The following is a 27687-nucleotide window of genomic DNA, read 5'->3' as shown; positions in this document are numbered from 1 at the left end:
TAAGTATGATGACCTCGAAAGAGGAAAATGGTGGCTAGAGGCAAGGCAGTGGTGGTGATGAGGGTGGTGTTAGTGAGAACTAACTCTTTACTCAATATCATTTGTACCTTGCCCTACCTGGTTTGGCTCAGTGGATAGAGCATCGGCCTGCGGACAGAAGGGTCCCAGGTTCGATTCCGGTCAAGGGCACATGCCTGGGTTGTGGGCTTGATCCCCAGTGGGGTCATGCAGGAGGCAACCAATCAATGACTCTCTCTCATCATTGATGTTTCTCTCTCTCTCTCTCCCTCTTCCTTACTTTCTGAAATCAATAAAAAAATATTTAAACATATATATATATCATTTGTACCTTTTCAATTTTGAACCTTGTGCATGTATCATATATTCAAACTAAGTAGCTCTTTTAAATGTTATTTTTAAACAATAACTGTTATGTTAGGGCTTCAGTTACATGTGGAATAAATGCAAGTCAGAGTATAACAGTATGATCTGTACCACTGCTCCAGACAGAAACCTTTGATAGCCATTTTAAACAAGTTATTTTCTCATTAATTTATTCAACAAATGTTTATTTAGGTAACAACTCTGTGCCAGGCACCAGCCAATAATCATTAAATTAGATGATGAACATCAGGATGGGACTATAAAGGATTATGCACAGAGAATCCAAAGAGGAAAAAGAGATTATTGAGGTTATACGGATCATGCAGCAATCATAAAACAAACATAAAGGTGTGTGAGATTTGCCATAATCCTCCTGAAATGCAATGAGTTACTGGAAAAGTACACTGAAGTGGATCAAAAAGATGAGGCCATATTTTGTTGAATATCTGTCGCACTTCCTTATCTGCTGGAGAGGTGGAATTTTTTAACCATATGCTTTTTTTGCTGTATTTGTGAGTTGTAACCTTTGCTTTATAGTTTGAAGAGGGAGCCAAGTGGGGATTCATTTAATTTTACGAATAGTGATTAAGGCAACTAATTTTATAAACTTCATAAGTAATTTTATAAGTGATTCCAAATAAAATCATTGTTTACCTCATTGTTTAGATTTAAGGCAGATAAAGGACAAATTTCATGACCATAGTTCCTCATACTTTCTTAATTGCTAAATGCTAAAGAAGCAATCTCATTCTCTTCAAAACTTAAAAAAAGAAAAGTTCTGCATTCCAGTACAAACAAAGAGAATGCTCTACAAGACTTGTTTTAGTTTAATATAAAGTCATTGCTACCTACTTGCCAGGATAAAGAAGGTCAAGCATGGCAATGGAATTGAAAACACTAAATAACAATGATTTGAGGGCAAAACATAGGAAATCTCAATGGAAAGACAAACAGGAAATCTCAGGGTTGTTTTTCTTTTCTTCTTTTTTGAGGAAGGTGGAGAGAAATACTTTTTTAAAGCATAAGTATTATTTTATTTTAGTATTTGTTTACCTTACTCAATAACCGTTACAGTTTATCTTCTACTATTTGTTTTTAAAACCAAGACAAATTTCCTTTTCATTAAAACTGTTCAATCTTCTAAGCAAAGCCTAAAGGCTATGAATGAAATTTGACCACATTCTTTTCACATCCTATCGAATAAAAGAGTAATATGCAAGTTGACCATACCTCCGCTACAACCACAAGCCAAGCCCACCAGCCAATCAGGAGCGAATATGCAAATAAACCCAACCAAGATGGCTGCGGCCACGGAGAGCAGGAGGGAGGCTTGGGTTTCCCTGGCAATGGAGGAAGCCAAGCTTTCCGCCTGCCCTTGCCGGCCTAGGCCAGGGGCAGAGCCAGGCGATCGGAGCGAGCTTGGGGTCCCCCGCCCAGGGCCCGAGCCTTGGCCAGAGGCTTGCGGCCTTATCCGGGGGCAGAGCCAGGCGATCGGAGCAAGCTGGGGGTCCCCTGCCCAGGGCTGGAGGCTTTAGGCCTTGGCAGGGGTGGAGCCTGAGATTGGAGGAGATAGGTGTGAACTACAGAGGAAACACCTTTTCTGACCGCTCATTGGCTAAGCTCCCTGTATGCCACTGGTAATATTCTTAGTAACTTGGGTATAAGAATCCAAAAAGGTGATCTAGGGCTTTTCCACCACACTCCTGGAGAAAAAAATGAAGGTTCGCTACTGGAGGGCTAAGAAATGTCATATCCTGCCCTAGGCGGTTTGGCTCAGTGGATAATGCCTAGGTTTGCCAACCACAGGGTCAGGGTTAGATTCTGATCAAGGGCATGTACCTAGGTTGTAGGCTCCTCCCTGGCTGGGGCCCAGGTCAGGGCTCATGCAGGAGGCAACCAATCAAAGTGTTCCTCTCACTTTGATGTTTCTCTCTGTCTTTCCCTTTCTCTTCCACATTCTCTAAAAAATCAATGGAAACATATCCTCAGGTGAGGAAAGAAAGAAAGAAAGAAAGAAAGAAAGAAAGAAAGAAAGAAAGAAAGAAAGAAAGAAAGAAAGAAAGAAAGAAAGAAGAAAGAAAGAAAGAAAGAAAGAAAGAAAGAAAGAAAGAAAGAGAAAGAAAGGAAGGAAGGAAGGAAGGAAGGAAGGAAGGAAGGAAGGAAGGAAGGAAGGAAGGAAGAAATGTCATATCCCATGAAAGATGCATCTTGAAAATGCCTAAAAAAAGTTGTCATTTTTTTCATGGTGAAGGGACTGGAGTCTGTGTTAATGAAAATACCTTGGTGGCTGCGGTGACTGGCAGTGGCTGCAGCAGCAGGGTGATGGGACTGGTGCCTTTCCCTGATCAGCCCAGTCGCCTCCCACAAAGGGAGGCCAGACTGCGGCTTAGGCCCGCTCCCCATGGGGGGAGCGGGCCTAAGCCATCAGTAGGACATCCCCTGAGGGCTCCCAGTATGTGAGAGGGGGCAGGCTGGGCTGAGGGGACCCCCCCCCCCCCGCAGTGCACGAATTTCGTGCACCAGGCCCCTAGTTTTTAATAAAACTTCAAAAATCAGAGCATTTAAGTAAAGTTTTTTAGGAAAATTTTACACAAAAGGGTCTTTTGAAAATATGATATAACTTTTTTTGTAAGATAACAAATTTTATAGGGATCTCTTATTCATCCCACTAATACAAGGAAACTAATATACTTTTATGTTTTAGAGTTTATATTTTGGTACTGATGAGTGAGATTACATTAACTGAAGAATCAGAACAGCATGATGAACTATAGGAACAAAACAAGATAAAAAAGATCAAGTTTTCAATTAAGCATATAATATTAATGATATGAAAATATTAACAACATTTTTTAAGCCAGAGCTTTTCTAAATATAAACTAGAAAAACATTAGAACTGGGACAATAATTTGCAAAACTTATTAGTGTTGCTAAATATAGTAAGTATTCCAATTTCATTCAAGAGGAAGCTTACTTTACTTCTGTCAAATAGCAAAAATACTATAATTCAGTAACAAGTTTAAAATCCTGCATTGAAGGGAAAATAATCCATGGACGGGGTGGGGGTGGGGGGATAATACAATGCCTCAGAATCAATGGAACACTCTTTCCAGTGGATTCCGGACAAGAGCAAATTTTGTCTCTTAGACAAATAAAAGTTGAGGGACTTTATTGTCAACAGATCTGCCTTGTAAAAAATGTTAAAAGAAATTCTTTAAAGAGAAGGAAAATGAAACATGTCAGAAACTTGGATATGCATAAAGAAAGGAAAGGCATTAGAGAAAGAATAAATATATATATATATATATATATATATATACACATATATATGTATATATATACACATATATATGTGTATATATATATATGTGTGTGTGTGTGTGTCCCAAAAATATATATATACACACTTTGAATAATTATAAAGGCAGTGTTTATTAACATACATTCCATTTTCAAAACTGAGCTATCAGCTGTTAAAGTGTGCATACATTTTTGGGACACCTGTGTGTGTGTGGGGGGGTGTATATATATATATATATACTAGTAGCCCATCATGCGATATCGCGTGCAGTAGGCCGCCCGCTGCTTCTGCGGGAGAAGGCAGGAACTGCAGCATGCCCCCGGGAGCCATGCTGCTTCTGTGGGAGGCGGGCCTGCCGTCTCCTCTCCGAGCCTGCACTCGGCCACGGAGGCTGCAGGCCGGCCCTCCTGTCCCCCAGAGGCCCACCGCGGGGCGTTGCCGTGGCGACGAAGCAAGCATCCCACCCCAGCCGCTCCACGCCCCACTGCCCAGAGGCCCTCTATCACCGTGGTGATGAAGCAAGCATTCTGCCAGGCCGATCACTCTGCCTGCTCTCAGCGGTAGCCCCCCCCAGGACTGGGGGATTCCGGTGAGGCTGAGGGGACTGGGCGCCGCCATCTTGTGGCTAAGGGTGTCGCCATATTTGTGACAGAGTGATGGTTAATTTGCATATTACCCTTTTATTAGATAGGAGATATATATATATATATATATATATATATATATATATATACACACATACATACTATGTATAAGTAAATAAATTACAGCAGCTAGGATACACAGGACAGAAGGGAAGAATCAGGAATATTGTGTTAATATAAAGTACTTGACTACCTGTGAAGAAGTATAGTGTTATTTGGAAGTGGACCTGAATTAATTGTTAATGAATATTACAGACTCTAGTGCAATGACTAAAATTTTTTTAAACTATGGAGTATAGATATGTTAAAGAAAAGGAAAATGGAATATAAAATGCTCAACTGAAAGCAAAAATAGTAGAAAAAATGGAAGACACATATAGGGGGTGTGCAGGAGGCAGCTGATCAATGGTTTTCTCTCTCATCATTGATGTTTCTATCTCTCTCTCCTTCTCCCTTCCTCTCTGAAATCAATCCTATATAATAAAAGGCTAATATGCAAATTGTCTCCTCGACCGGCAGTTCAACTGGGAGTTCAACTGGGGGTGGGGCCAACCAGCCAACTGCCTGTGGCCCCTCCCCTGGCCAGCCCTGACCCTGATCGGCCCCTCCCACCCCAAACAAGGGTGGGACTGGCCAGCCAACCTCCAGCGTCCCCTCCCCCTGGCCAGCCCGGCTCAATCGGCCCTGATCGGGGCAGGCCAGCTGGACCCCACCTGTACACAAATTCGTGCACTGGGCCTCTAGTAAAATATATATTTTAAAAATAATAATAATTATACACAATGATTAAGTGGGTTTTATTCCAGATATGTAAAGCTGATTCAACATTTAAAATCAGTTTATGTAATCTATCACATCAACAGACTACATAATAAATGCAGAAAAAAAAATTTTGACAAAATTAAATACCCAGGCATGATAAAAATGGAGAACTTCCTCAACTGGATAAAGAATATCTACAAAAAACCCTACAGCTAACATCATATTAAATAGCGAGAAAATAGATGTTTTCCCACTATAAACCAGCTAGTTACATCAGTAACAGTAACATTGATATTTTTGTCATGGTTTTTACATGAAGTTGAGAGAACCTAGGACAGGAGGCTCTCACTGAAGATAGAGAATAGCCACTTTTATGATGAGTAAATCCTGCCTTAAAGGTGTCAACGTAAGATATGTCCAAACCTATAGAGAATTTTTAAGAGTTTATTTGAGCTAAACTGACAATTGCCAGAAAGCAAAATCTCAAGGGATTGAGGAAAATGCTCTTGAGAATGGCAGTTTTACAGTTAATTTTATACATTAGAATCAAAGGAGGAGACATCAAAGGGAGTGGGGGTCATACAAAATTCATCAGTGGTAGATTAAGGAGATGGGAGAAAGCCAAGTGAGGAAATCTCTGAGACTGGTTCAAGAGTGAAATGGAGAAACACATACTTCTTCTACGTTGGTGGGTATAAGATAGCTAGCAATGACCACTTACAGCACATAGAGGTGGTATTCAGGGAATAAGATAACAATGAGGGGTTCTGTGGTCCCGTGCTCTGGTTTGGTGGGTGTGCCAAGCCAGAGGGGTCTGGAAAAGATTACTCTGACATTTCAAAAAAATGTTATCTTAGATGCAAAAAGACAATAAACAAGCTCACTTAAGGTAAAGACTGACCTTTGTCAAGGAACCTACAAGCCTAGGACATGATTACCTGCCATGACTCCCTTTTAATTAGGAATTTTTACGTATAGATCATCCTGTGTGGTTACTTTCAGTCTCTGAATTTGTATGGTCCACCATTCAGGCCTCTCCTGAGCCAGTCAGGTTTAGTACTTGGTCCCTTTTTCATCCTCAAAAGGCATTTTTACTCCAGAAAAGGTATTTCACTTATTTGCACCAAATATAGAATTAAAACTTTTTTTTTGTTTTAATGTGAAAGAAGTCTGCAGTTTTCTATTGTATAATTATGGCTTCTCTTCTCCACCTTATCTTTCTTTTTTTTAAAAAAAAAAAATATTTTTATTGCTTTCAGAGAGGAAGGAAGAGAGAAACATCAATGATGAGAGGGAATCATTGATTGGCTGCCTCCTGCATGTTGGACTGAGCCCGCAACCCAGACATGTGCCCTTGACCGGAATCGAACCTGGGACACTTTGGTCTGCAGGCCGATGCTCTATCCACTGAGCCAAACCGGCTAGGGCAGTTGTCAGCAAACTGTGGCTTGCGAGCCACATGCGAGCCGCAGCTTGCCGCTCTGTTGACTAATGCGTTTGCCGACCACTGGGCTAGGGCATTCAGCTTACCTTTCTTAATGAAACATATATTAAAGGAAAGCTCCAAAAAAAAAAAAAAACAAAAAACTTAACTTTTCAAATTAGAGCTATCTACTATCAAATACTTTTGTGATTGAGAAAAGGGGTAGTGAACAATGGTTATGCCTCACCAATGTAACAAGTCTTAGTGCATGAAGCAGTGAGTAAGGCAAACCCTTCCGCTGAGTACAGAATTATGCTCAGCCAAGCACAGTGCCTGAAGTGAACACAATTCCTTAACTGTGATTTTCCTTTTGCCTTTCTGATTTCAAGTATCAGTGAAGTAAAAATAAAGTGTTAATGTGCCACCTTGTGGATGTACGAAGAATGAACTGATGTAGGGTTTTTGTGGTGAGAATTTAATGTTTGTTTTTTATATTTTTTCCCAATTATACAAGCAATAATTGTAAAGTGCAAAATATACTGGAAAACATAAAGAATAGTGGAAACTCAAATATTACTGAATTATATGAAAAAAATTGTAATCATCCCAATCTTGATTTGGAGAGTACCCTATTGAAGTAGTATAATGAATTAACAAATGAATTATCCTTAAAAATCTTATTTTTCAGGTAATCTGTTGGCACCCAGGCCTGGCCTAACATTAGAATTTTATCTTTTTTTTTTTTAATATACTTTATTGATATTTCACAGAGAGGAAGGGAGAGGGATAGAGAGCCAGAAACATCGATGAGAGAGAAACATCGATCAGCCGCCTCCTGCACACCTCCCACTGGGGATGTGCCCGCAACCAAGGTACATGCCCTTGACCGGAATCGAACCCGGGACCCTTCAGTCCGCAGGCCGACGCTCTATCCACTGAGCCAAACCGGTTTCGGCTAGAATTTTATCTTTCAGAAATATTATTAATGTTCTATTTGAATAAAAGGTAACAAAATTTTATTTACATTTCATACAGATATAAAAATTTTTATTGTACTATCGACAACTCCATTTCTGTGTGTGGAGTGTGTTAATTGAATACTCAACTAAACAAACATTTCCTTATAGGATATTTTGAGATAGTTTGATATAAAAGACCAGGAGATCGGTTAATTCTTCCAGAAAGGGTGATCATAGGTTCACTGTCAAAGATAGAATTCAGGCTAGACAGCTCCCCAATATTTTATAGAATATCATTTGGGTCGGGGGGATTAGCAAGTCTCAGACTCTAGGTCTCAGTTTCCTTTTCTGTGAAATGATAGTGTTAGACCAGAGTAGTAATTTTCCCACTGTGTGCTTGAAGGAGTGCCAAAATATTGGATTTAAATTTCGTTGTAAACGTATTTTATACATTATAGTACCAAAATGCATATTTCCTGAATTTACTATGTTAAAAAATTATATACAGTCATATGAACCAAAATTGGATGTATTAGAGACTGTCTACATGTTAAAGAGAAAACCACAGGCCCAAAATGGCATTACTGATGCTAAAAGCCTATGATACCAAACCTAGATTTAATATCTGATCCCACTGTAATGTAATCTTAATCAGTCTGGAATTTTCTGGTTAAGCACCAATAGGCTAATGTATCACTATGGGTCCTCTCCATTCCCCTGATAGAAAGAAGAGATAATGTACATGATAAAAACCCTTCCCATTCTCTTCTCTGAGAAGATAATACCCAGGAAAGATGGCTGGGCCTCAAAATAATCCTTTCTTTTCTTTTACTAATAGCTCCCTTGTCCAATCAACCTTGCTTCCTATGAAAACCTTCCATCTGTACAATCCAATCAGTTAGATTCATTTGTAAGTGATTCATGATTCACTTAATAAAAGCATTAGATCTTTTTCTTAATTTTTTAAAAATAAATCTTTATTGTTCAGATTATTACAGATGTTCCTCTTTTTTCCCTCCATAACTCCCCTCCACCCGATTCCCCCACCACCACATGCCCTTACCCCCCACCACTGTCCTCATCCATAGGTGTAAGATTTTTGTCCAATCTCTTCCCACACCCCTCATACCCCCTTCCTCCCGAGAATTATCAGTCCACTCCCTTTCTATGGCCCTGATTCTATTATATTCACCAGTTTATTCTGTTCATCAGATTTTTTACTCACTTGATTTTTAGATTCACTTGTTGATAGATATGTATTTGTTGTCACTTTGTTGTTCATAATTTTTATCTTTACCTTTTTCTTCTTCTTCCTATTCTTAAAGAATACCCTTCAGCATTTCATATAATCCTGGTTTGGTGGTGATGAACTCCTTTAGCTTTTTCTTGTCTGTGAAGCTCTTTATCTGACCTTCAATTCTAAATGATAACTTTGCTGGGTAGAGTAATCTTGGTTGTAGGTTCTTGCTGTTCATCACTTTGAATATTTCTTGCCACTCCCTCTGGCCTGCATAGTTTCTGTTGAGAAATCAACTGACAGTCGTATGGGTACTCCCTTGTAGGTAACTAACTGTTTTTCTCTTACTGCTTTCAAGATTTTCTCTTTGTCTTTTGCCCTTGGCATTTTAATTATGATGTGTCTTGGTGTGGTCCTCTTTGGATTCCTCTTGTTTGGGGTTCTCTGCTCTTCCTGGATGTGTAAGTCTATTTCTTTCACCAGGTAGGGAAGTTTTCTGTCATTATTTCTTCTCATAGGTTTTCAATATTTTGCTCTCTCTCTTCTTCTGGCACCCCCATAATTCAGATGTTGGTATGCTTGAAGTTGTCCCAAAGGCTTCTTAGACTCTCTTCATATTTTTGGGTTCTTTTTTCTTTTTGTTTTTCTGGTTGGGTGTTTTTTGCTTCCTCATATTTCAAATCTTTGGTTTGATTCTTGGGGTCCTCTAGTCTACTGTTGAATTTCTGTACATTATTCTTTATTTCAGACAGTGTATGCTTAATTTCTGACTGGTCCTTTTCCATTTTTTTGGCATTCTCATTAAGATCCTTGAAGGTCTCACTAAGTTCCTCAGAGGTTTCTAGAAGATTCTTGGGTAACCTTATTAACTGTAGTTTTGAACTCTATATCCAGTAGTTTGCTTTTCTCCATTTCTTTCATTCGTGACCTGTTTCTTTGTCTCCACATTTTGGCTGCTTCCCTGTGTTGATGGAGTGGCTTTCTGTGGTAGGTGACCTATAGGGCCCAGTGGCTCAGCCTCCCCAATCACCTGAGGTGGACACTCTTGGTGCACCCCTTTGTGGGCTGGGCGCACAGTCTTGTTGTAGTTAAGCCTTGATTGCTGTTGGTACACTGGGAGGAATTGACCTCCAGGCCAATTGGCTGTGAGGACCTGCCGTGTCTATAATGGAAGAACTGCTGTGCTGGAGACACCCTTATGGTGCAGGACTTGTTTCAGTGGGGCTTTGGTGCTCACTGAGTCTGCCTCTTGAGTATGTCACTTATGGATGTGAGTAGTTGAAATCTGGTGTCGTCTCACACTGACCTCTTGATACACTGGTTCCTGGATCTCCAAGGAGGTGCAAGTCAGCTACTGCGTGAGGCCACCCAGCAGGAGCTACAGCAAGATCTGCAGATTTCTCCTCTTTGTTTGGGGTTTGGGAGTTTTGGAGTTGTCTGACCCAGCTGCAGTTTGTTAGGTTAAGCTGAGAAAGGGCAGGCCACTCATATGCAAAAGCTGCTGCACACAGTTTGGGTGGGTTTGTAAATTGGATGGGGCGGGGTCTCAGGGAATCACCGGGACATAGTATACAGCGATGGCTGCCAGTCAGCCATCTCTGTGTCTCCGCGTTTCCGCATTCCCGTGTCCCGCGCCCCAGTGCAGTAAACAATGATTCCTGCGTGCACCTCTGCAAGAAAGCCACCCTCACTTAACGACCTGATGCCAGACAGTCCAGAGTCTCATTGGAAACTGGAGTTCAGAGCAGTAGGGAGCTTGTATCTCCTTCCCGATTGAAAAAAATAGTGCACCGAGTCACCAGCCTGATTCACGTGCCTCCGTACCTCTGTTTTTCCTGTCTCTGCAAGTCCTACCCAGTCTCAATGAGCATTTTTCTTTCCTTCTAGTTGTAGAACTTCTACTCTGCCAGCTTTCCCGTGGTTCTGGGTGATAGTCGTTTTGTCTTTTAGTTGTCGTTTTGGTGTGGTTGTGAGAGGCAGCACGTACAGGTGAATACCTTATGCCGCCATCTTGGTTTTTTCAAAGCATTAGATCTTCAATTTTACTTCATTGAATTTTGTTTTTAAACAATGTTAAAGTGGTTCTGGCTGGTTTGGCTCAGTGGATAGAGCAGCAGACTGAAGGGTTCCAGGTTCGATTCTGGTCAAGGGCACATACCCAGGTTGCAGGTTCAATCCCCAGTGTTGGGGGTCGAGGGAGGGGGGACGGGTGCAGGAGCAGCCGAGTAAATTTAACTATACAAAGTAAAATTTTCCAAGTTTGAACTACAAAGTACATTTGTAGTGACAAAATGTAATTTTTGTTTCTTTTTTTATATTAGGTTTCATGGGAGATTTTATGTTTGTTTTCAAGGGTGACCTGGGATTATGTATTCTCAGGCTTGGGAGGAACAAGAAGCTTTTCCAAAATAACCAATCAGCTTCCCAAACTTTCCCAGGCTTGCACGGCTCCATCCCAGCTACCAATGTTCTTTTTCTCAGGGTAGAGACCTCTATGGTTATCACCTCCCCCTGTGCCATTCTGACTTCATTGCCCACGTGCTTACTTACCCTGTCCTCTACTCCTTCTCTGAAATGAGCTGTGGGGAACAGACTGGTGGTTCCCTGTGGGGTGTGAAGCTGTAGCTTCCTGGTGAAGCAAACAGGCTGTGTCCAATATTCCTTTCCCTCATTAATATCTAGCTAATTACTGTTACGGGGAGACGGGAGACCCTCGGTTCTTATCTTCTTGAGGGAAAGATTTTAATCAATAGACAAAGGTAGAAAAGCAAGCAAGAATGTATTGACCATAGCAAAAATATCATGGGGTCCCTTTAGAGGTTAGGGGATAGTTCCTCTGGGGGAAGGAAGAGGGAAGGCAATGGCACAGGCATGCATCCTGGAGGGAGAGTGCCCTGGGACTGAGCTGCTGCTGCCCATTGCTCCCCTGGTTACAAGTCTCACAGGGTCCCTTAGAGGTTAGGGTACACGTGCAAGTGGGGGAAGGGAATGGCAAGGACGTGTTCCCTTTTAGGGGCAGATCAATAGAATATTCATCAACTTTATGCTGATGTACCAAAATGAGATTTATTCTCTTAATTTGTTTGTCCTTGGGTGTGGTTGGCAAATGGCACTTAATTGGATTTCTGTTATCTGTCTCCCTGAGTAGGGTGGTTTAAACTATTTACCTTCTGGTTAGGGAGGAGAAGTACAAATCATTTACTCTTAAGTGTCCTTGATTTAGGGAAGATAGGATTTACTAGGTGGCTGCAAACTGCTATTTACCTTAATTGTCTTAGCTTCCCTAACTCACTTGTCCTGGAATTTTACTAGCTTCTTACTATTCTATAGCAATGGATTTTATTTACTTCTATTTTTTTTTAAATATATTTTATTGATTTTAGAGAGAAAGGGAGAGGGAGAGATAGAAACATCAATGATGAGAGAGAATCATTGATTGGCTGCCTCTTGCACACCCCCTACTGGGGATCGAGCCCGCAACCCAGGCATGTGCCCTTGGCTGGAATCGAACCTGGGACCTTTCAGTCCACAAGCTGATGCTCTATCCATTGAGCCAAACCAACTAGGGCTACTTCTATTTTTTAAAGTTTTAAAATATCATTTTGTATTGGTGTCATGTGTACAGCGTAGTGGTTAGACAATCATATACTTAACAACTAATAAGTTTTTAAATTGCCTGCCATTCTAAGTAGCATGATGAGCAATCTTGTATCGTCCCTCTTGGTCCCACCCGTGAATGTTAGTAATCCCTTTGTCAAGAGTATCCACCCTGTATACACTACTCTCCAGATAGTCCTTTGGTGATTGGGAAAGTTTGAAACAGCAGTTGGGTCAGGTATTAAATCTAGCTGAGAGGGTTAACTTGAAAGCCAGGCAGACAGGGCAGGGGTCCAGTGGCAAACAAAGCAGGAGGAAAAGGCAGGGACAGACACGCAGTTTGAGCAAGCATAATCACAGGAACCAACCAAGCAGCAAAGCGGGAGGAATGAGAAAACAATGTAGCAACAATGTGTACGAAGGCATGGAAACAGAAAGTTCAGCAGAGGGACAGAGAAAGAACACATAGAAACTGGGAAAGTTCAGGTCCGTGGCTGGGCAAGAACAATGAGGGAATCAATTAGGTGACAAGATATAGAAGCAGCCTTGTAGCAAATATATACCCCTGGACTACAAGGATTAAGTGGGCAGCCCATTGCTGGGCCCCCACTCCCCGTGAAGGGAGGCTGAATCTGCTTATAATAAATTTTCCACACTCTTGTTTCAATGTTCTGGTCCATGGAGCTCATTCTTCAGCATTGCAAGACATGAGCCTGGGGGGAAAAAACCTCAGCTCACCATTCCGGTTATCATAGGGTTGGTACCCAGGAATATAGCACAAGTGACACCATTCTGGGCTGGTGGATTTTCTCTGTAACAAAGGTAATTGCTAAGTCTGGACAAAACTTCACACACATTTGTAGTGTTGGTGGGGAAAAATTTCCTCTACCCTTCAAGGTTCTTATGGGTGGTTTAACAATTAAATTGACACAAAGCAGATTAGCAGCAGAAGAATTTAAATTTTTTAAAAAATATATTTTATTAATTTCCTACAGAGAGAAAGGGAGAGGGATAGAGAGTTAGAAACATCAATGAGAGAGAAACATCGATCAGCTGCCTCCTGCACACCTCCTACTGGGGATGTGCCCGCAGCCAAGGTATATGCCCTTGACCAAAATCGAACCTGGGACCCTTCAGTCCGTAGGCCAACGCTCTAGCCACTGAGCCAAACCGGTTAGGGCAAGAATTTAAATTTAATAACATGCATGCCTCCTTACACCCAGGAGAGACCCAGGAACACCAAGTAAGTTGGCAAAATGGTGGAAGCCATCACCTTAAATGTCACCTTCAGCTAAAGACAAAGGAAGAGGTTGGGGGTGGGAGTCAGCTATGGGAGGTACCCAGGAAAAGCAGTTAACAAGGATAAGATTGTAATGCAGAAGTCCACGCCCTCTCCATCGTTAACAGTTTTACAGAGATTTTCATAGCCTCCTCTTCCGGGTACAGTGAGGGCAACACCCTTGCAGCTTTCCCTCACCAATGTGAATATTCTCTTACAAAGGGGACCTTATGCTTGGTTTTCAGAGCTTCCCCCACATCTGCTTTTTTATAGTCACCAGCCTAAAATAACCCATATCCCCAAAGAGGCACATTTTGGAGGTGGCAAACTCTGCTCCCCTTCAGTAGAGAAAGGTAAAAGAGAACAAGTAAAACTTCTTTCTCAAGACCAAGACAGAAGGATGACTTTGTGAGTCATGTGTATCTCCTGAGCTGTACTTCTGCGGGTAACCTTTACCTGCAAGGGCCAGAGGCTCACAGATGTGCATTGCAGTGGAGATCAAGCCTTTCATCAGGTTCTTGAAGTTGCCAAGAACACAGCCTATGGAGGGAGGGGGGGCGGGGCTGGGGCCATCCTGGGGTAAGGAGGTGGGGAACCGCATCATTGTAACCTTCCACTGGTCACAGACAAGGCCCTGCGCCCCTGGAGCTCACATTCTTTTCTTTTCAAAAAAATATATTTTTATTGATTTCAGAGAGGGAGAGGGAGAGATAGAAACATCAATGATGAGAGAATCATTGATGGGCTGCCTCCTACACGCTCCCTACCAGGGTTCAAGCCCTCAACTCAGGCATGTGCCCTTGACTGGAATCTAACCTGGGACCCTTCCGTCTGCAGGCGGACGCTCCATCCACTGAGCCAAACCGGCTAGGGCTGGAGCTCACATTCTGTTTGAACTTCAGACCATGGTCAAATGGAGGCCACTTAGGGCAGGCAGGCAGGCAGGAAAGGCCTCTGTGAAGAGGTGATCTCTGACCTGGAATTTTGGAACTTTAACAAATGTTTAAGAGCGGGATGAGTGGCGAATGACAAGCAATCTAGTGGTTGCCGAGGACCTAAAGAATGTTTCTATTTGGTGTTAGGATTTTAATAAAAACGAGGAAGGGAAAAAAAACACCACTTGGTACTACGTCCCAGAATGGTGCCTTCAAAGCCGCCGGGCTGACAAAACGGGGTGCCCGCCGCAATTCGAAGGGCCTGGGCGTGGAAAATTCCCAGAAGCAGCGCACGGCCTGGAGGCGGGGCCATGGCGGGGGCGGGGCCAAGACGGAGGCGGGTTCGCGGTGGGCGGGGCTACGGAAGCCGGAGGCGCTCCGCTTCTCTGGACCGTGAATCTGCGCAGGCGCGTGGCGCTCGATTGGTTGGGGGGTCCCTCCACGAAGGCCCGCCCCCACCGCACTCCACGCCCACCATCGCATTTATTCCGGCCGTCCCCGCCGCTCCCGAGGCAGAGACACAGCGTCCCAGTCGCCAGGCAGCTTCTGTTGGGTCAGCAGCCGGAGGGACTTGCCGCGGTGTGTCCTCGGCGTCTCCCGGCCCGTTGTGCTCCCGCCCGGCCCGCCGGCCGAACTCCCGCCCGCGTCCCCCGGCTGGTCCGGGGGTCCGGGCACCACCTCCACGGCGGCTCCTCCGGACCTGAGGACTGGGCCGCAGCCCGAGTCCCGAGCGGACGGCGTCATGAAGAACCTGCCGTACTTCTGCCGCGGCGAAGTCGTGCGGGGCTTTGGCCGCGGCTCCAAGCAGCTGGGCATCCCCACCGGTGAGCGCGGGAGGGCGCGGAGCCGCCAAGACCGGTCACGTGGGGGCGGGATGTCAGTCGGGGCTCGCGGCAGGGTCGTGGGGCTGCGGACGGAGGTGACACCCTCCCCTCTGCCGATTCCCGCGCTGTTTAGGCGGAGGGTCTTTAGTGGGGCTGAGGGAGCAGGTCCTGGCCCGTGGCTTCGCGTTCTCCAGACACCTGGCTTGAGGGGTGGAGAGGGCAGGAAGCAGGAGCTGAGCTTTGGGGTCCCCCTTTGCCGCTTCTATATCCTGTTGTGATAGAGCTGCCAAGCATGGCAGGAGCCTTGCCCGTTAGGAAAGGTAATTGGGGCAGATTGTTAAATTCTCAAGCCAATTGTAGGGTTATTTTAAGTCTACTATTAGATTGTGTCCAGTGATAACATAGGCAGCTGGATGAGAAACATCTTTTTTGTCTGTTTACATTCGTTTTAATCAGAGCTGCCCCCAGACCTATGAAAGCAGTCTGATTAGAGATATGTGGATTTCAAGTGATTCCAAAAGACCAGGTCTAAAAATTCCAGCAGTTCATGCACTTGTTTCCTTCTGCCTCCAAAGAGTAATGTGTTGCCTGTTCCTAACCTAGCCACCTAAAGAGGAGAAATTCATTCAACCTCAGAGGGAGAGGGGTTGGGGCTGGGGGGATGGGGGCGGTAAGAGATCAACCAAAGGACTTGTATGCATGCATATAAGCAGAAGCCATGGACACAGACGGGGGTGCGAACTGCCGGGGAGAGGTCAATGGGGGGAAAAGGAGACATATGTAATACTTTAAACAATAAAGAATTAAAAAACAAAATGAAAAAATATATGAAATGATAGGATTGATCCATAGGAAAAGCCCTAGGAATCTTTTGAACTTAATTATTTAGATTAGGTTTGGGTACAATTTTTATAAAGGTTGTGGAACTCTTAAACACTCATAATATTTACTTCTGTTTTTAAGCGAACTTTCCTGAACAAGTGGTAGATAATCTTCCCGCTGATGTATCCACTGGCATTTATTATGGATGGGCCAGTGTGGGAACTGGAGAAGTCCATAAGATGGTGGTGAGCATAGGATGGAACCCATACTACAAGAACACGAAAAAGTCCATGGTAAGAATGTATTTCACTCTGTAACTGAAAATGAGATGATAATTTAGAGCAATATGCAGTATTAGATATACATATAGAGAGGTATGGACTACAACAGTGGTAATCACAACATAGTTTAAATTCTAAGTTTTTGGCATCACACTTGAAGGATTTAAAAGTGAAGTACTTAGTTACTATTTGAATGTAGTTAACTTTCCCTTTCATTTTAAATCTTTGTCTCTGGATCTAAAGTGAATCTCGTAAGTGTATAGTTGACTCTTTTTATCTTTTTAATCATTCTGCTAATCTCTGCCTTTTGATTGGAGAGTTTAATCTATTTGCATTTAAAGTACTTACTGATAAGAAAGGACTTAAGCTATTTTACTCTTTGTTTTCTAAATGCCTTATTGCTTTAAAAAATTTGATTGTAAAAGTATTACAGATGTCCCCTTTTTCCCCCCAGTGACACCCGATTTCACCCTTCACCCTCCCCCCCCCCAGGCTTTCACATGCCTGTGTCCATAGGTTATGCATATATGCATATAAACTCTTTGGTTAATCTCTTCCTGCCTGTCTCCCCTCCCTCCTACCCCCCTCTTAGATTCCTCAGTCTGTTCCATGCTTCTATGTCTCTGGTTATTTGTTCCTCAGTTTCTGTCATAAAAAAAAAAAAAAACACAAAAAAACCCCCTAAGATTTTGATTAGCATAGCATTGAATCTGTATATAAATTTAGGGAAAGTGGACATTTTTGCTGTTTCTCTTAAAATAGTGTCAAGCTCTTACATATCTTAGTTTCCTTTTGGTTCAAATTTTACTGAAAAGAAAGGAGGCAATTCAAATTTATTAGTTCAAAGCCATGAAGCACCTATGTCTTCTAACTCATCCCTCAATTACAGATGAGAAAACTGAGCTCCAGAGAGGTTAAGATATCCTTTTAAAAGCCAAATGTGTGACCTGAGACTTTAACTTGGTGCTCTTGCTACAGAACTTCCTTGCTTAAGTTCAACTCTTGTATAAACAAACAATTTAGTTACCTAACAAAACCAAAGCTCTAATAAGAGCTTTAAGAAAAGTTTCTAATATCCATATTTTCTTTTCAAAAATTGTTTAAATCAGGTCTCTCTTTTTTAAATGGGCTTTATAAAATCCATAAATACCATTAATTTGCATGCAGAGTCTTAGGGACACTTGGAGAGAGCCCATATTAATGTCCTGAAAGGATCATGACCCTGCCCCCACCCAAACAAACTCAAAACATTATGAGAGACTAGATTATCTATAATAATAAAAGGGTAATATGCTACTTAGACTGGACAACCTTCCCCTTCCGGAGGAAGCTGAGGCTTCGAGGGAGGCCCAGTCCCGGGTGCCCGAGGGAAGCCAGTTGCAGGCATCCAGGGGAGGGAGATTCTTGAATGAATTTCGTGCATCCGGACTCTAGTTTTATATAAGAAAAAAAAATTTACCTTAATAGAAAAATGTATGTGCAAATTTCCTTTCGTTTTTGGTCTGAATTATTTTAAGTGCAGGGTGAACTTGTTATGTTTGGTAAGAGTTACGCAGATTTTTGTCTTTGATTTCTTTCAGGTAGGACATTTTTATATTAAGCATAAATTGCTCTTATATCTCAGTTTTATTAATGAATAGCCTAGCAATACTTAGCTGATTTGTAACAGCTGCTTCAGGTTTAAGGATCACTTTATAGATTAAATTTTCTTAAGTCATACACTTCAAAATATACTTCTAGTCTCAAGTTACATGTTTCTAAATTGTGTAACCTTCTCCGTTCCCAGTGCCACCATCCCAATCCAGCCTCAACTGCCTTGTGCATTTGCTTGCTCTTTACATTGCTTTTTCTGCTTTTTGAGCTCAGATTTGTTTTGTTTGTCTTAATTTAATAAATCTTTATTGTTCAGATTATTACAGTTGTTCCTCTTTTTTCCCCCATAGCTCCCCTCCACCTGGTTCCCACCCCACCCTCTGCCCTTACCTCCCAACCCCCACTGTCCTCATCCATAGGTGTACGATTTTTGTCCAGTCTCTTCTCGAAACCCCCACACCTCTTTCCCCCTGAGAATTGTCAGTCCACTCCCTTTTTATGCCCCTGATTCTATTATATTTACCAGTTTATTCTGTTCATCAGATTTTTTTTATTCACTTGATTTTTAGATTCACTTATTGATATGTATTTGTTCATAATTTTTATCTTTATCTTTTTCTTCTTCCTCTTCTTAAAGAATACCCTTCAGCCTTTCATATAATACTGGTTTGGTGGTGATGAACTCCTTTAGCTTTTTCTTGTCTGTGAAGCTCTTTATCTGCCCTTCAATTCTGAATAATAGCTTTGCTGGGTAGAGTAATCTTGGTTGTAGGTTCTTGCTATTCATCACTTTGAATATTTCTTGTCACTCCCATCTGGCCTGCATAGTTTCTGTTGAGAAATCCGCTGACAATTGTATGGGTGCTCCCTTGTAGGTAATTAACTGTTTTTCTCTTGCTGCTTTTAAGATTCTCTCTTTGTCTTTTGCTCTTAGGCATTTTAATTATGATGTGTCTTGGTGTGGTCCTCTTTGGATTCCTTTTGTTTGGGGTTCTCTGCGCTTCCTGGACTTGCAAATCTTTCACCAGGTGGGGGAAGTTTTCTGTCATTATTTCTTCAAATAGGTTTTCAGTATCTTGCTTTCTCTCTTCTTCTGACACCCCATAATTCTGATGTTTGTATGCTTGAAGTTGTCCCAGAGGCTCCTTACACTGTCGTTATATTTTTGGATTCTTTTTTCTTTTTTCTTTTCTGGTTGAGTGTTTTTTTTGCTTCTTTGTATTTCAAATCTTTGGTTTAATTCTTGTGATCCTCTAGTTTGCTGTTAGATCTCTGTATAATATTTTTTATTTCAGTCAGTGTATGCTTAATTTCTAGTTGGTCCTTTTTCATATCCTCGAGGGTCTTGCTAAATTTATCGGCCTTTTCTAGAAAATTCTTGAAAAACCTTGAACTCGAAAAACCTTGAACTCTATATCCAGTCTTTTTGCTTTTCTCCATTTCTTTAATTTGTGATCTGTTTCTTTGTCTCCGCATTTTGGCTGCTTCCCTGAGTTGATAAAGTGGCTTTGTGTGCTAGGTGTCCTATAGGGGCGAATGGCTCAGCCTCCCCAGTTACCTGAGGTGGACACTCTTGGTGCACCCCTTTGTGGGCTGTGTGCACAGTCTTGTAGTTAAGCCTTGATTGTTGTTGGTATCACTGGGAGGAATTGACCTCCAGGCCAATTGGCTGTGAGGATCAGCTGTGTCTACGATGGGAGAACTTCTGTGCTGGAGACACCCTTATGAGACAAGACTTGCAAAAGCCTCTGTTCTCAGCTTGAATGGGGCGGACTCTCAGGGCAGAGCAGACAGCATTGGTTTCCCCTCAGCCCTGCCCTAATAGGCCCCTGTGTCTCAGTGTCCTGTGGTAATCACTGCAAGCACCTCTGAGAGAAAGCCACCCTCGAGTTCCACCTGCTTGCCAGACAGTCCAGTTTCTTCCCGAATGAGGCTGGGTCCCCAGAGTCTCACCCGGAACTGGAGTTCAGTGCAGTCGGGAGCTTTGTCTCCCTCCCGCTTGAGAATGCCAGCCGCGTACTCCGTTGCCTGCCCACTCGCGCAGCACGGTACCTCTGCCTTCTGCAGCTCCTCTGAGTCTCAGTGTGCTTTTCTCTTTCCTTCTAGTTGTAGAATTTCCACTCAACCAGCCTTCCTGTGGTTCTGGATGATGTCGGTTTTGTCTTTTAGTTGTAGTTTTGAAATTGTTGTGCAAGGCAGCAGTTTAGGTGTTTACCTATGCCGCCATCTTGGTTTCTCTCAGATTTTTTTTTTTTTTTATAGGCACCTACTAAATTCAGATTTCCAGAGCTTCTACCACCTGCACTATTTTGTTTCAACACATGTTGTGCCCATTTGTTACACCATTCCTAGATCAGGAACCTGCTTGGGCTCTTCTACCCCCCCCACAGTCTTCAGTTTTGATAGCCCTCAGAGGTTTCTGAAATGAGTGTGTCTTAGAGACACATGGATCCTGGTTAACTTTATTTATTTATTTATTTATTTTTAATTTTTTTTTTTTTATTAAGGTATTAAATGTGTACATATCTTACCATTGCTCCCCCCACCCCACTCCCACTCATGCCCTCACCCCCCAATGTTTTGCATCCGTTGGTTACTCTTATATGCATGCATATAAGTCCTTCAGTTGATCACTTAATTCCCCCACCTATCCCTAACCTTCCCGCTATAATTTGACAGTCTGTTTGATGCTTTACTGCCTCTGTATCTATCTTTTTGTTCATCAGTTTATATGTTTTTCATTATCCCCAAGTGAGTGAGATCATGTGGTATTTTTCTTTCATTGACTGGCTTATTTCACTTAGCATAATGTTCTCTAATTCCATCCAGGTGCCTACAAATGGTAATAATTCCTTCTTTTTTATGGCAGCATAGTATTCCATTGTGTAGATGTACCATAGTTTTCGGATCCACTCATCTGCTGACGGGCACCTAGGCTGTTTCCAAATCTTAGCTATTGTAAATTGTGCTGCTATGAACATAGGGGTGCATATATCCTTTCTGATTGGTGTTTCTAGTTTCTTAGGATATATTCCCAGGAGTGGGATTACAGGGTCAAATGGGAGTTCCATTTTCAGTTTTTTGAGGAAACTTCATACTGTTCTCCACAGTGGCTGCACCAGCCTGCATTCCTACCAGCAGTGCACGAGGGTTCCTTTTTCTCCGCATCCTCGCCAACACTTGTCCTTTGTTGATTTGTTGATGATAGCCATTCTGACAGGTGTGAGATGGTATCGCATTGTCGTTTTGATTTGCATCTCTCGGATAATTAGTGACTTTGAGCATGTTTTCATGTGTCTCTTGGCCTTCCTTCTGTCTTCTTTCAAAAAGGTTCTATTTAGGTCCGTTGCCCATTTTTTTATTGGATCATTTATCTTTTATTAAGTTGTATAAGCTGCCTGTAGATGTTGGAGATTAAACCTTTATCAGTGATAACATTTGCAAATATGTTCTCCCATACAGTGGGGTTTCTTGTTGTTTTGTTGATGGTTTCTTTTGCTGTGCAAAAGCTTTTTATTTTGATGTAGTCCCATTTGTTTATTTTCTCTAAGTCCTGTATTCATTTTGAGTTTATTTTTGTGTATCCTGGTTAACTTTAGAGCTAGTTCTATTAGTGGTAACATCTCTTAATACTTTAAAATCATTCCCTCTTTGATGTCTTTGCTCAGTTTTTTCACCTTGGTAGGACTCTTAATTACTTTGCTACATGGCATTTTTTCTATAAACAGCAAATCATGCTAGATTTGTGGTGTAACTTCTTCATTACTCAGTACTAATGTTTACATGTAAGGCCAGGGCCAGGAACGGGAATAGTGGAAGAATTCAGGAAAAACTATTTCTAAGTTTTAACCCAAGATCTAACCAGGGTTGATTGTTTCATTTAAATTACTCCACTATTAATACGTGTATTTCAAATTTCAGCTTTATTCTGTAATGTGATGGTAACAATTTTTTTCTAAACATTTCTTGACTGTAGGAAACTCATATCATGCATACCTTCAAAGAGGACTTCTATGGGGAAATCCTCAATGTGGCCATTGCTGGCTACCTCAGACCAGAAAAGAACTTTGATTCTTTAGGTAAGTTCTTTGTTATATCATCTTAAGTATTATTGCAGCTACTTCTGCTTCTACTAGTAATGATCTTGGCAGTACAGATAACATTTGAGCATTTAATATGTGCCAGGCACTGTATTAAGTGCCTTACATGGTTTAACTCATTTTATCCTCAAAACAACCATATGAGGAATTATTCTGCAGAGAGGTTACATAATTTGCCCAGGGTCACATAGTAAGTGATGGACCATAGATTATTAAACCCAGCAGTATGCAGTTAATAAACCTTTATTTCCTTTTCATAGTTTTAAAAACAAGTAAGAATGAGTTGTAATGAATAATGCATGTGTTGCAATGCTTGGTGTAAAACAAAGCATTTGAAATAACTGGTATCAAGTATCTTAGTATAGTGTGGTGATTTTAATTGTAGTTTTTTTTTTTTTTTTACAAGTGTAAATGCTGAAGAGATTTGAGAGTGAATATTTGTTCTGTTAAGGTATTTGCAATATACCTGTTGCTAATGCCTTTCTCTAAGAAATTGCAATAATAGACATCTTTTGTGTACTATTGACTTTTTACTTAAGTCTGAAAGAATGGGTAGAACAATTACTAGACAACTACCCTATTTCTCTGACACAGCCAGCCTTTAGAGGAGTATTTTGGAGAGGTTGAACAGAGGAGTAGTAGAAAGTGTAGCAGCAGTTTTCATTGTCTTTATCTATATTCTCTCTGCAGAGTCACTTATTTCAGCAATTCAAGGTGATATTGAGGAAGCTAAGAAACGACTAGATTTACCAGAACATTTGAAACTCAAAGAAGACAATTTCTTCCAGGTTCCGAAAAGCAAAATAATGAATGGCCACTGATGAAAAATCATCTTACTTATTCATTCATTGTTCTCTAATATTTTACTGCTCATAAACCTGCAGTTTCATCTTGGTTACACTTGAAAAACCAAAAATTTTCCTATAGCTGTGACTTAGTTTAAACAGCACAATGTAATTATTATTATGCTTCATGTTCAATTAAACCCATCTTGCTACAGTACTAAAAATAATCATTTTAGAAATCCAGATTCTTTCTATGTAATATGTTGACTAAAATTTACCACTAGAAATATCAAGTGTTTTATAAGGGAAATGAAATGTATAAAGCTATAGGTGAAAAGGCAAGTCACTAGTTTGAAATGAAAACTATAGTAAAAGACTAGCATGTATGTACTTGTATAGCATGTGCTGCTAAACAGAGAAGGCTTATAAAAGTAAATTATTAAAACAGGTTTGATAGCTTATTATAAACCTAAGGGAAATTTCATACATTGTATTTTTTATATTTTGTGCATTAAAATATTACTACAAACATGAATACTCTGTGAAATTTTAATTAGTCATGACTAATTTCCTTTATGGAAAATTAGAGGTCAAATCATTATCATGTTTTTTTTTTTTTTGTTTTTTTTTACAGAGAGGAAGTTAGAGGGATAGTTAGAAACATCAATGAGAGAGAAACATCGATCAGCTGCCTCCTGCACACCTCCCACTGGGGATGTGCCCACAACCCCTGGCATGTGCCCTTGACTGGAATCAAACCCGGGACCCTTCAGTCCACAGGCCAAGGCTCTACCCACTGAGCAACACCAGCCAGGGCTTTTGTGTTTTTTTTAAACATTTGCCTCAGTTATGATTGGTCTGGACTCTTTCTGCCTACCAGTTTTTTTGGTCTGTCTTTTAAGACATTAAAATGAGTGTATTTTGAATTTGTAGGTTTCATTTTTGTATTTTATAGATAGCACTGTTAAGAGTAGTCAACATTTTTTCTTGACTTAGATTATTTTTTCCTTTAAACAATCACATGTCAATTTTTTCCCATTTAGAATATCCTCTGACTTACAAAGGATTGCATCTATCGCCACCATTCCATCCTTCACTATATGAAAACCCCCAAAAGCTTCATCTTTAGGTTTACTCAAAGTCTAAGTGAACACGTAGCACTTCATTTATATATGCCAGTCTCTTAAAAGAACACAAAACACTTGGTTTTCCTCCTAGGGAAACTGTTTATGAGCCAATTAAGCTATGAAATAGAAAATTATGTTATATTTAATGTGATTGTATGTTCCTAAGCAAACAAACTTAATAATTGTGTATGCATAATGTAATTTAATGATAAGAGTGCTTGTAGCTTGGGGGTAAAGTATAAATAAAGTCTTAGTTACATAATCTTCATACTATGCATTTTTTTCTTCCTAACAAGTAAGAAGTGATTTTTGGTCACTGGACACTTGTTTATATTGGCAGGAAGTTAAAATCTTTTACTACTTAAGAGATTGATTACAGAGTCTTTTGGCCCCAGAAGCAGTACATTGATTGTATTATTCACTTTGGCACCAGATTTGGTTGGGATGGAGATAGAGGTATATAGAAGGTAATTTTAAAGATAACGTATTACAAGTCATATTTCCCTAATCTACACAGAGAACTGATCTTAACCAAAATATTAGGAATCTATAATAAGAGTGTAATATGTTAATTAGACCAGACAACCTTCCGGACAAAGCCGGGGCTGCAAGAGAAGCCAGCAGCCAGGGGAAAGGCCTGATTTCATGCATTGGGCCTCTAGTTTATAATATTTAAAGTTAATGTTGGAGAAGGGGAAGCATGGATAAATTCATGGTAAACAATGGTTTTTTTGTGTTTTTTTTTTGTTAATCCTCACCCAAGGATATTTTTTCCTTTTTTTTAAGAGAGTGGAAGGAAAAGGAGAGAAGAGAAACATTGATATGAGAGGGGCATCCATTGGATGCTTGACTAGAGCCGTGAATCGAACCTGCAACCCAGGTACATGCCCCTGACCAGGAATTGACCAGAGCAAACAATGTAGTGTATTTTTTCATTTCTCTAAAAATACTTAGGCGATGTAATTTAATATTAGAAATCCCATACTTGAAAGAAGCCTTAATTATCAGTGGCGTTATAAAGGTGAAAACAAACATGGGAAGTGTAAAAACAAATTTGTATTTGTTTGAGCAGACTACTGCTAATTATGTCCTCAGTAAGTATGTGAAGGTTCTTCGATATTTTGTCACCTTACATTTTGTAAAATTGCCATCACTCTTGAAAACTGAATAGTGTTATGTTTTAGTTTAAATATTGATGTATTATATGAAATTGCATAGTGCCATTTTTTATTGGTCTGAATGATTTCAGGTGTTGACAAGTGTCATAAGTTTGTTCGCCTTTCTCATTCATTCAATCACAGTTGATGTTCATTATTTTATATTTCAGGTGTACTGCATAGTGGTTAGAAATTTATTTCATTTACAAAGTGATCCCCCCTGATAAGCCTAGAACCCATCTGGCATCACGCAGAATTATACTAGAGGCCTGATGCACGAAATTCGTGCAAGGGGCTTGGCCCTCGCTGTCCCGGCTTCATCCGGAAGGTCGTCTGGCTGTCTCGTCTAATTAGCATATTATGCTTTTATTATAGATTATTATAGATCAGGGGTCCTCAAACTTTTTAAACAGGGGACCAGTTCACTGTCCCTCAGACTGTTGGAGGGCCGGACTATAATTTAAAAAAACATGAACAAATTCCTATGTGCACTGCGGGCCCGGGACGAGTCAGCTGCTAAATGTCCTTGGCAGGCCGCATGTGGCCCGCGGGCCGTAGTTTGAGGACCCCTGTTATAGATTATATTGACTACTAGAGGCCCGGTGCATGAAATTCACCGGAGGGGGGTGTCCTTCAGCCCAGCCTGCACCCTCTCTAATCTGGGGCTCCTCAAGGGATGTCCGACTGCCCTTGAGGGCAGGGCCTAAATGGGCAATCGGACATCCCTCTCACAATCCAGGACTGCTGGCTTCCAACTGCTCACCTGCATACCTTCCTGATTGCCCCTAACCGCTTCTGCCTGCCAGCCTGATCACCCCCTAACCACTCCCCTGCCAGCCTGTTTGCCCCTAACTGCCCTCCCCTGCAGGCCTGGTCACCCCTAACTGCCCTCCCTGCAGGCCTGGTCACCCCTAACTGCCCTCCCCTGCAGGCTTGATCACCCCCAACTGCCCTCCCTTGCAGGCCTGGTCCCTCCCGACTGCCCTCCCTTGCTGGCCATCTTGTGGTGGCCATCTTGTGTCCACATGGGGGCAGGATCTTTGACCACATGGGGGCAGCCATCTTGTGTGTTGGAGTGATGGTCAATCTGCATATTACTCTTTTATTAGATAGGATAGAGGCCTGGTGCACGGGTGGGGGCCAGCTGGTTTGCCCTGAAGAGTGTCCCGGATCAGGGTGGGGGTTCCCTTGGGGCGTGGGGCAGCCTGGGAGAGGGGCCTGTGGTGGTTTGCAGGCCGGCCACGCCCCCTGGTGACCCAAGTGGAGGCCCTGGTATCTTGGGTTTATTTATCTTCTACAATTGAAACTTTGTAGCCTGGAGCAGAGCTAAGCCTTCTGCTTGCTCTATGGCGGCAGCCATTTTTTTGGGGATTTATGTATCTTCTATCATTGAAACTTTGTAGCCTTAAGCGAGGCCTGGGCCGGCCAGGGTGTGCGGAAAGCTTGGCTTCCTCCATCATCGGGGGCAACCCTAGCCTCCTGTTCATTCCAGCTCCATGGATGCTGCCATTTCTGTTTGGATTTATGTATCTTCTATCATTGAAACTTTGTAGCCTTGAGTGGAGGCCTAGGCTGGCAAGGGCAGGCAGAAAGCTTGGCTTCCTCCATTGCCAGGGAAACCAAAGCCTCCCTCCTGCTCTCTGTGGCTGTAGCCATCTTGGTTGGGTTTATTTGCATATTTGCTATTGATTGGCTGGTGGGTGTGGCTTGTGGGTGTAGTGGAGTGATGTTAATTTGCATATTACTCTTTTATTAGATAGGATTGCCTTCATAATGTCTTTACATAAAGAACTTAAAAATATCATTATGTACCTTAGTAAAAAAGGTCACCAGGGTTAGCAATAGATAGAGAAAATAAATTGCAATTATTTGTTTTTTTTAGTTTTGACCAAAATGCAAATTCTGTGTATATTTGCAGAAGGTTTCTGGATTCACACTTTTGTTTCCATGATAAAAAATATAAGCCACAGTTTAGCCTTAGCCAGTTTGCCTCAGTGGATAGAGAATTGGCCTGTGGACTGAAGGGTCCCCTGTTGATTCCAGTCAAGGGCACATACCTGGGTTTTGGGCTCGATCCCCAGGAGGAGGCATGCAGGAAGCAGCTGATCAATGATTCTCTCTCATCACTGATGTTTCTATCTCTCTCTCCTTCTCCCTTCCTCTCTGAACTCAATAAAAATATATTAAAATATAAATATATAAGCCACAGTTTAAAAGGAGCTCATGAGTTCTTAATGTATTATAAAAGGATTACTTTCCTAAATAAAATTAAAGCAAGATGCTCCAAGATTATCATTGGAGCAGGAATCTCCCTGGGAAGGAGGCAAGATTTACCTTCCCCCAGGAATATTTCATTAGCTCCACTTATTATTAGCTCCACTTAGGGGGCACTGTCAACCTCTGCAAAGTGGGGCCTTTGGGAAGTTATTAGGTCATGGGATGGAGCCTTCAGCAGTAGGATTAATGCCCTTATAAAA

General features: G+C 41.7%; 1 protein-coding gene across 1 annotated transcript; it reads left to right on the top strand.

Moving 5' to 3' along the window:
* The first annotated feature begins 14860 nt into the window (after positions 1 to 14860).
* On the top strand, positions 14861 to 24321 carry RFK (riboflavin kinase). The gene is made up of 4 exons (XM_080667796.1): positions 14861 to 15345; positions 16309 to 16460; positions 22018 to 22120; positions 22832 to 24321. The coding sequence occupies exons 1-4, from the start codon at positions 15264 to 15266 to the stop codon at positions 22960 to 22962; spliced, it is 468 nt and encodes a 155-aa protein (XP_080523922.1). The 5' UTR covers positions 14861 to 15263; the 3' UTR covers positions 22963 to 24321.
* The last annotated feature ends 3366 nt before the right edge of the window (positions 24322 to 27687 follow it).

Source organism: Plecotus auritus (genome assembly GCF_963455305.1).
Source record: "Plecotus auritus genome assembly, chromosome: 5".
NCBI lineage: Eukaryota > Metazoa > Chordata > Mammalia > Chiroptera > Vespertilionidae > Plecotus > Plecotus auritus.
The sequence above is the reverse complement of the archived record's forward strand: the minus strand, read 5'-3'. Positions and strand labels throughout refer to the sequence as shown.

What these genes read in the sequence shown, in the direction of transcription:
- RFK (XM_080667796.1), top strand. Translation starts at nt 15,264, where the DNA reads ATGAAGAACCTGCCGTACTTCTGCCGCGGCGAAGTCGTGCGGGGCTTT. An exon ending in AGAACACGAAAAAGTCCATG is followed by an intron (nt 16,461 to 22,017) that starts GTAAGAATGTAT and finishes TCTTGACTGTAG; the next exon opens with GAAACTCATATCATGCATAC. An exon ending in AAAGAACTTTGATTCTTTAG is followed by an intron (nt 22,121 to 22,831) that starts GTAAGTTCTTTG and finishes TTCTCTCTGCAG; the next exon opens with AGTCACTTATTTCAGCAATT.